The sequence below is a fragment of the Nymphaea colorata genome, chromosome 11 (assembly GCF_008831285.2).
Source record: "Nymphaea colorata isolate Beijing-Zhang1983 chromosome 11, ASM883128v2, whole genome shotgun sequence".
In the NCBI taxonomy this organism is placed as follows: domain Eukaryota; kingdom Viridiplantae; phylum Streptophyta; class Magnoliopsida; order Nymphaeales; family Nymphaeaceae; genus Nymphaea; species Nymphaea colorata.
Genome location: NC_045148.1, coordinates 1,756,734 through 1,767,185, shown reverse-complemented (window position 1 = coordinate 1,767,185; position 10,452 = coordinate 1,756,734). Strand labels below are relative to the sequence as shown.

Here is a 10,452-nt window from a genome sequence, read left to right as displayed (position 1 = left end):
GAGAACAAGATAGAGCAGGCGAGAGAGGGGGGAGAACTAGAAGGCGCTGCTCTTCCTCGACGGAAAAAGAGAGAGAGGGCATGTCGGATGGACGTCCTTGACGGAGAGAGATACAAAGAGACAGACGAAGAGGGCGAGGGCGGCCAAAGAGATATACCTGTGAGTACGGTCGGCCGGTGCGAAAATGAAACCGCGAGCGAGAGAAATTGGAGGGAGACGGCGAAGGGAGCCGCGGCGAGACTGCTCCGCTTTTTTACATGCCGGGCCTTAGTTTTTTTACCCAGCAGCGGTTCCTAATTATCCAAATTTTGGGCAGTGGTTGTTTATTACCCAACCTTTAGGCGGCATTTTGAATTTTAATAAATACATATTGACAATGTTTTTGGTAATTGTGTATATATTTAAAAGGAATAAAAAATGATGAGAAACTATAATTTGAGATGCATCTTGAGAACACATTGTAAAATTGAACATTAACTTAAAAGCATAAATTTAGGCTTTTATTAGGGAATTGTGATTCTATGGTGATTGCAGTAGTAACATACTATTTCATTTCATGCATTTAACCCCAAGTTTGGATACATTTATAGAGCACTGTCGCACATCATTCCATAAATTTGCCCTAAATTTTAATGTGAATAAATGAAACAATTGAATACTATTTTACTGTTTTCATTACCAAGCAATTCTATTACACTGGTTGGCAATCTATCTAAAAACTTACAACATATTCATAAAACACTATAAGTCTATAATACAATGTCCTATAACCCTGTTCGGTACGGATTCAGGAAATAGGAACAAGTTTTCCCATTGTCAAACTTCTTGAATACAAAGGGAGATTTTTTTTTTTTTGGTTTGCTTTCCGTTTTTTTTTTTTTTTTGGCTCGTAAAACGTTTCATTATAAACTCGGAAATCCTCGCCATATTCTGGAATTATAATTAGTGGTGAAAAAAAAAAAAAAAAATAAGAGTCGGACTTTTCGCGGTTTCTGCCCGTTAGGGCTATCGAGAAGCAGGCGCCACTGCTGCGTCGGCGCTTCTTCCTCATGCGAAGCCCAAATCTTGAAAAAGAAAAAAATTCTACTTCGTTCCGAAGGGAATTGGAGCAAAGTTTATCTCCCTTTTTTTCTCAGGATGCAGAAGGTAAGCACCTCTCTCTTTGGCGAAGGGTCTTTTAATCGTTCGCTTCATGTCCTTTCATTTGAACTCTTTGCTTTCTTATGGTTTTACGAATTTTCCGGTCTATCGTATTGTTACGGTCTTTTGTCTGGATGGACAAGGAGATATGCCGGCGCATTTTAAGCACATCGAGAGGAACGAATTTCTGCATAGGAAGTGAGTTTGTTGGCTCTCAAGTTTGCTTTTACTTAGCATTTCATTTTACAAATTTTATGGTGTGAGCTGCAAAGTAATGCGCAGTGGGTCAAGTTATCGTCCATGAGGAATTTTGTGAATTCGTAATTAATGTAGAATTAGAGGGCTCCGCGCAAAGCAAAGTTGCTCATCTCTATTATCAGAATAATTTGGATTTGGGTCATCAAGTATTTCGAGTAACGCACATACCTTACACTTCTGTGGTGCCATGAATAGTCGTAGAAGGTTTTGCTGCGGCTTCCTTTGCTGTTCATCTTTTCGACGAAAGTAAAGTACTGTTGCAGCCCAATCTGATAAGGCAGCGGCCCTTTTGTTTAACGTAGGCGACTAGAGCGGAGGCGTGTTGCTTGGTTGTATCCATCCCTTATCGGAAGTGCCTGTCCTTGAAATTTTTCGTGCAACTGCGAGGATTGTCTCCCTTCTCCTCCAGCTCCAGCTCGACTGCAGCCTCTAAGTCTCAGAAATATGTTGATCTCTGAGTCCATATCATGGAACTAAAAACATATGTGGTCAAGAAACTTCCTGCATAAAGACATCGTTTCCAAAATTGTTGTTTCTTCATCTGCTTCCAAGGTATTTGGAGGCCTGTATACGTCTTTTTCGGCTGATCAGAAATGTACACTATTGGTCGGGCTACTTTTTTGTCTACATTGTTTTGGCATCTTCATGTGCATACTGGTAGGATGGTACTGTGTATTTTCTTGGGTTTTTCTCTGGAAGAGATGATCCAAGTGTAGATACAAGGATATTCTTGGTCAATAACAAGTTTTACAGAAGAACTCGCAGTTGTTGTCACTTTCTTTATAAAGAGCACCTGAAAGCCAAATCACTGGAGTTGTCAATGAATCTAGGAACTGGGAGAGGTGTTACTTGCCTTTGGAAACCTTTATGTGGAAGCCGCTGACCCTTTATGTGGACTAAACTGTGAGAAGGAACTCAAAATTTTGTGCTTTATGTATGTGGCATCATACTGTTGCTGATTTCATGCCAAGATGTGCTTCATGCATGTAATTACATCAAATGATGTAGTCCTCATCATTCAACTCTGCGAATCCTCACATTGTTACTACATGAGTCAAATTTTACATGATTTTAACTTGATGTTTTCCTTACTGCTCTCACGAGAAGATTTGGTCAGGGCGGAGATGTATGCTGTTTTATGATTTTATTTGCCGAAGTTCTCATGGTAGTTGTTCATGTTTGAGTTTTGTCCATTTTTCTTTTTGCAGTTCTTAACTTCCTTCATACATGTATTATCTCATTTTTCCTCTCAAGGGGCAACGTTTTTGTTTTGTTTTGTTTTGTTTTTTTTCTTTCTGATGAAAGAGTTTGCTTATTCATTTTTTGTCCTGCTCAGGCATCTAAAGCAAAAGAAACAAGATATTCCTATATGCAATTGCAAATATATTGCTGATGATCCTGAAAGTGCATGCGGTGAAAGGTGCCTGAACGTATTGACAAGCACAGAATGTACACCTGGGTTCTGTCCTTGTGGTGAATATTGCAAGAATCAGGTTAATCACAAAAGGTCATTATATGATTAGTGCTATTAAATGGTACAGCACAATGCACTGATTTCAAGATTTTAGTGGCGAATGCTGAGTTGGATTTGCCCGATGGGCTTGTCCATAGTACATTTCAACATTTATAGTGTTTCATTATATGAATCTCTGATAAGTGTTGCTGGACCTGCAGCAATCATAAGAAAAGGTAGTAGGATCTTATGATAAGATATCGTTGTTAAAGTGGCTCTGTTTAAGGTTTTTTTTTTTTTCAGAAGAAGAAGAAGAAGAAATTACTCAACGTCTTAATTGTCAGATAGCGATTAGTCAGTCCATCTAGTCGCTAGTCGGGCTAGGTGCCAGTTCGCCTGATTAGTCTCTGCCTCCAAGTCAAGTGGGCCCATTCGAGTTGGCTGACTAGTCATTGATATAAGCCCTTTTTAAAACGTGATGCCTTTCTAAAATGTCAAATGTGATTTTGAGCCCTTGCTAAAATTAGATGCTCTTCCAATTGTCAAATGTGAATTTGTTAACATCGTATTTGATTTAGATAATTATAGATGTTATAAATAGATTTTTTTTCCTTTTTTTGGCCTTTTCCTTCTATTTCAACCTATAACCTAGGTTCTCCAGCTTTCTATCATTTTTGGCTCTCTCTCTCTCTCCCCAAAAGGTTAAGGTCTAAGACTCTAAATGTGTAACTGTATATATGTTTTCTGTTCTCTAAAAGGTGAAGCTCTACCTATTTACATACTTTTTGTCTTCTTTTATTTCGTGCTTTGTAGTGTATATGTTCCTTTCCTCTACAACATCAAGTTCTACATACGTTTTCTGTGCTCCAAAATGTGATGCTGTATTCATATCTTCTGCACTGTATAACATGAAAGTCTGTAGTTCTTTTTCTTTTTTTTGATCTCCATTGTGTATTATCACCCACACACACACACACACCTTATCAATTTTATGTGTTAATGCAGAAAGATACTTGTACTAAAGTGAGAAGAAATTATTGCAAAACGTTATGTTTTATGTATGATATGTCTGCGTGTGTGTTACAAGCTCCCAGTTCCTAATTTCTAACTAATCAATTAGTTACCTGCTTAGGCTACTATTTCACTTTCTAACTAACTAGCTAGTTGCTTTGGCTACTTGCCAACAGGCAACAGCTAGTTATATATATATATATATAGAAAGTCAATGCTGCTGGATGTTGGATAGTTGTTGGATGGCTAAAATTCGAAAATCCATCCACTGTTAACCATTGCCACATTATAAACTGTTGCTAATTCAACGGAGGTTATGGAACGGTCTAGTGGAATGATGGATCCACATGATGTAGATGGTTGTCAGCTTTAAATTTATCAAGTCTTAACGCATGTATATGACAATGTGGTATTACAGTTTTGCTTTTATCAAGGTTTTGAATTAGCGTGGCAGTGATGGTTTACTTCCTTCGTGAAAGACATTCCGAAGCTCCATTGAAGAAACTCTTTTTAGGAACCAGGTGGTGAATCTCTCTTGAGGAATCAATGTCTTTTAGGTTACATGTTTCAAGACTAAGGGGGCGTTTGGATGATACCTTCCTCTAACATAGTTTTGTAAAAAATAGGTTTCATGAAAACCAAGTTTGTTAATGAGTTTTAAAACCTTTGTTTTTTTTTTGTGGCACATCAAAACCTGATTTTTGAATAACTTGAGGGGAATCAGGTTTTTCACTCTTTTTTACAAAACTGGGTTTTCTTCGTGGCACCTACACACTCCAAAAACATGGTTTTAGAGGTAACACCAGGTTTTGCTTTCAAAACCTGGTTTTGAAGTTCTAGTTTTTGTCTTTCTAGTTTGGTTCTACTCTGTTTCCTACACACTGAATTCACTTTCAATGACTCTGGGCTCTTAACAAGAGGGCTTGTTGTCAGCATTGACAGGTGGAATGGAATTTTATCTTTATTCTCGTTCCTCTCCCAGCCTTATATTCCATGTAGGTGACATCTTTATCTTTTCGTAGAAGATTCAGGAGTTTTAAGTTAAGTATATGTGGATCTCTTCTTATGCTTAGCCTTTCCAAGGTCAAGTCAACCTGGTTTTGAAGTGTTCCACCGCAATTAACTTAAGCTATTCTTCTACTTCCTCCACCTTGGCATATTTAACGTATGATATTTGCAGTTGAGTTTTTTTGTCAACAAAGAAAAAGGGAAAAACGTGTCCTTATCAATTAAATTCTTCTTTCCGCCACTACAATAACATGTACATGTGAAACCATGCACATAGTCTAATCTACGGTATCCGGCTTTCTATACTAAAACGGGAACCTGCACTTCTCGAGCGCGCTTGTTGTGGAAAGAAAACGATGTCTGCTCAATTCTGCGTCTTTCTCAAGTTGCTTATCAATGAGGGCTTCCTATATTGTCGTCAATTGTGAACGGCTTATTAAATGAGATTGGATATGTGGGTTTAAGTTGGTGGGCGGCGCAGGTCTGGGGCTGCCATTTGAATAATTAATGATTTGGTAGAAAGTCAAGATTCAAAGGTTGGAGAATTTCTTTGGGGTGGAAGCGACACACTCTTTCCTTTCGTCCAGCGCCTTTGTTTATTTTATGTAGATCAAGTGAAGTAGGTATCGTGCGAAGATGAGTACTCTATCCTTTTTCTTCGAATTATACGTGGAAGCTACTATGTTTCCTTTGGCCGGTCAATCATAAGTTTAAGACCCTGCTTGTTATATTTATTGTTTGACTGATTCAATTTGCATCAAACTTTGAATGGCGCATGCTGATACCAAAACGTCAAACTTTAGTATTATATTCGGTAATACTTCAAAAGTTTAGTCGCGTATTGAAGATTGTGAGAAATCTTCAAGGACTTATAAAGGGCGATCTTTAATGAAATGATTATCTTGGTTTCTAGCCTTTTTGAGACTGGAGTCAAAACTGGTAGGAGGCGGGTTGGGATCTGTCAAACCAAAGGCCCGAGCCCATGAGTGGTTGGATTGTTATAGTGGTATCAGAGTAGATTCAACATTCAACTTAGGATTCCATACGCGTGTATTAGTTCTGTATTGAAGATTGTGAGAGATCTTCAAGAACTTATAAAGGGCGATCCTTAATAAGATAGAGGCCCGAGCCCAAGAGTGGTTAGATTGTTATATATTCAATGTTATTTTTCTTACCTAAGACCTCAATCGAATTCATAAGGTCGTACCCTCCAAAACGTTCGGATATAAATGAGCTACTCGTTCTGTTGCTTGGAAATGAAGTTCTTAGAGTTCCAAATCTTGTAGCACATACCACATACCACATATTGAGCACATCGAGTCTTCATTTTTCTAGAACAGCGAAAGGTTCCAGAGTGCGACAGATTCATCCTCCATTCTAAAACGAAGTAGAAAAAAAATCAGCCCGTTCGATTCGCTGCAGTCTCGAAAATGATGGAAACATTATCAGTTTTCCCCAATCGTTCCATTTTATATTCTAAATCTTGATTCTCAATACCCAATCCAGTGGTGAAACCAGAAAAAAGAAATTTGAAAGGACACATATATGGTATGTTCAAGAAGAGGATATAGTGTAATAAATATTTAAAAATGTTAATATAAAAAAATTAAAAGAAAAAAAAAACATGCTTATGTGGCTCCGCCTCTGACCCAACCCGTCCATGTAAGATCCAAACTTAAGAATCACGTAAGCACTCTTCCATCAGCACCTCACGTGATGCTGAAGCACTGCCAGGTGTACGGCTCATTCCTCCATTTCTAAGGCACTTCTTGGGCAAGCATGTTAACGGATCGAATTCAGAACAAAGTCTAGAATCGGATTCGACTTTGAATATATAGAAAATCATATCCAGCCTCTGATATGTGCGGATGTCCACCGAATTGAGTAGGAGTAGGAGAACTTTATACCATATCCTGATTATTAGTTGGATGCGAATCTTGTTTCCTAAATCCGATTTCTTGAAGTCGGATTCGAATCGAAAATATCGAATGACATCCAAATTCGAGCAAAGTTGCTAGCACAATGTTTCAAGGCGAAATTTTTGACTGTATATTTTTCCTTCGTTTATTTTTCACAATGTAAAAGATTTTGGGAAAAAAAAAATATTGACGAGGGACCTGCTTGCTAAAATCAATACAACAATAGAAAAAGATAAGGGAGAAGGGAAAGAACGTCAACCGGAAGCTGGAGGGAACCAGGGCGGTCGAGGCCAAGAAGTTGCCGGAAAGCTCTCTTCCGGCTGTGGATTCCCGAGGTTACGCTCGCCAGCTGCCGGCCGTTCAACGGGACTGGAGGTCGAGCTGCTGGGAGTAGCCGCGTAGCGATACTGTGGAGGGAAGCTCTGGAACTGTTCGTAAGCACCACCGGAGCTCTGTAGCAGCTGGAAATACGACGAGTAGTCATCGACGGAGCTCGACGCTGACAAGCCGGACAAAGTGACGGCCGGGGCGCTCTGAACCTGACTGGTGGTGGTTACGAAGCTCGCCGGAGGTGGCTGGAGGTGAACGCGCTCGGGGAAGTTAAGCTTCGCGCGGCTACCCCTGAAGCGGAGGGCTGCCTCGTCGTAGGCCCGCGCGGCGGCCTCGGCGGTGTCGAAGGTGCCGAGCCACACCCTAGCGGCCTTGTGGGGGTCCCTGATCTCCGCTGCCCATTTTCCCCATGGCCGTTGCCTGACCCCTCTGTACCTTCGCCGACCCTCGCCGCTCGTAGCTGCCCCTTCCGCGGCCGCCGTGCTCCTTGAGCTCTGTTCCCCTTCATTAATGGAAAAATCGCCGGAATTCATGGTCAATACAGGTGATCAACTCGACTCTAAACAAGTTTCTGCTTCAAAACAATTCGTACTTGAAAGGGGACTATAAAAGAAAGAACTAAGAAGTAGCTCAAGATCAAGTGAATCAAATCGACAGATGGTTTTAAGGGGTCGATCGTTGAATCAAAACAGTGGTTTTGCTGGAGTAATCATCATCAAAACCGCTATGCTGCAGAAGGGTTCGCAAGGGGATTAATGATTCGACGGAATGACACAGAAGCAAATGAATGATGTTCTCCAGTTTTTCGACTTCAAGCAACTTCGCTACTCAACTGTTCTTTGCCCTCAACAATCAAGGATCCGGCCAAGGAATAATTGAGGATTATGGCAGTTAGGCTAAAGAAGATAGGGGAAAGAGAAAGGGCAGTGAAGTGCTATTTGCGTCTGGAGATTGGACAGCAGAGGCTGTTTTTATAAATCTTTTGGCTAGTGGAGAGTAAAATTTCAAGTGGTATTTTCCTCTAAAGCACTTCCTGATCTGTGGTTTTTAAAGACTTTGGTTGGTGGTGGTGATAAGAATGCCGAAGATTATATTAATGGCATGGGTCTCGGGGATCAGAGGAAGAGCAGTCAATGTTAAAGATCTGGTCGAAGTAGATATGGAAAGGTCCTCTGAAGAGGAGTACAGAATAAGATTTTATGCCTCCTTGTGTGGGGACTCGTCTAGTTTCTAGAAATTTGTGTGCGGGCTATCCTTGGCAAGCAAGAATTTTGAGGTTTGAATGGTACTGACTGTGATGTAAAGCTGGGAATTTGACCATCTGAGGAGAGGACAGGTTTTAGCTTTACCTAATTGACAAAAGAGAGATGGAGACCTGCAGGCTGTTCAAATCTAACTTGAAAAGAAGTACCAGAATTAGGTTGTCTTTATCCTTTCAACATAAGCACATTAACACGAGAGAGAGAGAGAGAGAGAGAGAAAGAGGGGGAGATCATTGGTTCCACCTGTCGTAATGGACTAACTTTCCTGATTCGGAGAAACGTATTCACCCTGCAATTTCTAGTGAGAATTGAATAGTTGGCAGGTAAAAAGTTGCGTAAACAACTAGAAGATGAAGAGCTGCACTCCTTAAAATATGAGGCTGAATAATGTCACAACAAGTTTGATTACCTTCGCCCTGCTGGAAACCAGAATCTAAAGTCCCTAGATTTAGACCCATCATATAGGCAATTATTTTCCCATTACATGCCTTAAGCTTTACACTTTCTTTTTGTTTGGCACAACGAATTCAATATATATCGTTATCCATCAATATATGTACATGCATATCCCCTTGAAAAGAAAGATGCTTTAAAGATGTTGCCTGAACTCACGCTTAATGCCGTGAACATATATATAATCGGTGAAGATGCTTCCTAACTTCTGCCTAATAAAACGATAATCATTGGCTCATTTTGGATCGACAATCATATCACTGAAGATGAACATGGTACGGGACGTATTTCCAGTGGACCTCGAAGGCACAGGACAGAGAGAAGAGGAAGACCCATCGGAACCTAAAGATCATTCTAACAAAATCGATCGTCTAAGGCATTCTGCTAGGAGAATCTGCTGAAGCTGTAGGTCATTAATTTTCCGCATCCCTCACAACCACAATAACGGCAATCCGAACTACTTACCTTGTGAAGAGAAAGAAGCAGGCCTGAACTGTTGAGGAAGAAGGGAAGAACCGGTGCCCATTTCGTCCGTCCCGACGACTTGCCGGACCGGCGCCCGTTCTTGCTGCGGCACGGCCTGCGACTCCTCCCTCTGCCGCTTAAGGCCGGAAGAAGAGCTTCCAGCCACCATCGTCCCTCCTCCAAAACGGGGAGTGAACCAGTCCAGCTCGACCGGCGGAGGGGAAGTCGCCCCGGAGACGACATGCGTCAGCGCCGATACCATCAGTGTCATTTCCTCGTCGCTGCCGATAAATGGATACTGTATTTCCTCCCCCACCGCGGACGGAGAAACCACCTCTGTTTTGACGTCGCCCCATCCGGCGGGGGTTTGGTGCCGAGCTTTGCTGGGATCCCGCCGTTCCGCCACTTTCATGCACGTATAGACAGCCTTCTCTTGATGGCGGCGGCGCAGTCAAAAGAACACGGACTCGGAAGGGAGAGAACGTGTGAGAGCAGATCCACAAACGAAGAATTTGCCGATGAATACCAAATTTTATACATTTCTGAAATTCAAATGGCGCCGCCATAGGAACAGTTCCCGTCGGACCCGCCAAATTATACTTCACACCAACGATTAGGACTTTTTGAGTTAAATTAGTGAGCTCATTCTTTTTGTAAATTTCACTGTCTTATATCTATTTTAGCAGAGAGCGTTTAACTTTTTTCTTTTCATTTATAAAAAAAGGTGCATGTATGTGTTTATATATATATATATATGAAACCTATTTTGAAAGTGGAACATGATACTCCTCAGTTTGAAAAAAAAAATCTTACAAAATAATAACATAAGATACAATTAGTTTGAATCTCTAAGAACACACACACCAATACCAAATTGATGTTGTAAGAAGAAAATTTTAAAAGCCAAACAAATTGACTGTCCTGATTTTACAATTGCACATCTAAAAAAATGTTATTGTTTACCACACATTCATAATCTTTTGAACGTAAATACCACACCTTATCTTATGTTGGTTATCTTCCAATTTAATTTGCTCCCACTCAATCCAGCAAGGAGTTTTAGATCAACCAAAACCAAGTAAGAAAGAACATAAGCCTACCATTTTAATCATTCATCCCAGAACATACACGATGCTTGATAAAGGGCAGATTT

General features: G+C 40.6%; 2 protein-coding genes across 4 annotated transcripts; one reads left to right on the top strand and one right to left on the bottom strand.

The window, feature by feature from the left end:
- Positions 1-953: 953 nt before the first annotated feature.
- LOC116263863 (histone-lysine N-methyltransferase ASHH1-like) lies at positions 954-3,122 on the top strand. Of its 2 annotated transcripts, none has more exons than XM_031643669.2 (3): positions 954-1,146; positions 1,287-1,338; positions 2,735-3,122. In XM_031643669.2, exons 1-3 carry the CDS (start codon positions 1,050-1,052, stop codon positions 2,919-2,921), a joined length of 336 nt encoding a protein of 111 aa, XP_031499529.1. In that variant the 5' UTR covers positions 954-1,049; the 3' UTR covers positions 2,922-3,122. The 2 variants fall into 2 exon arrangements, with proteins under 2 accessions (XP_031499529.1, XP_031499528.1); XM_031643668.2 differs by having other exon boundaries at positions 1,284-1,338.
- A 3,216-nt stretch (positions 3,123-6,338) lies between these two features.
- LOC116263520 (ethylene-responsive transcription factor ERF110-like) lies at positions 6,339-9,821 on the bottom strand. Of its 2 annotated transcripts, none has more exons than XM_031643258.2 (2): positions 9,300-9,821; positions 6,339-7,621 (listed from the first exon to the last, which is right to left on the bottom strand). In XM_031643258.2, the coding sequence occupies exons 1-2, from the start codon at positions 9,709-9,711 to the stop codon at positions 7,044-7,046; spliced, it is 990 nt and encodes a 329-aa protein (XP_031499118.1). In that variant the 5' UTR covers positions 9,712-9,821; the 3' UTR covers positions 6,339-7,043. The 2 variants fall into 2 exon arrangements, 1 of the variants encoding a protein (XP_031499118.1); XR_004174681.1 differs by lacking the exon at positions 9,300-9,821 and adding an exon at positions 7,712-9,290 and having other exon boundaries at positions 7,502-7,621.
- Between the last annotated feature and the right edge of the window lie 631 nt (positions 9,822-10,452).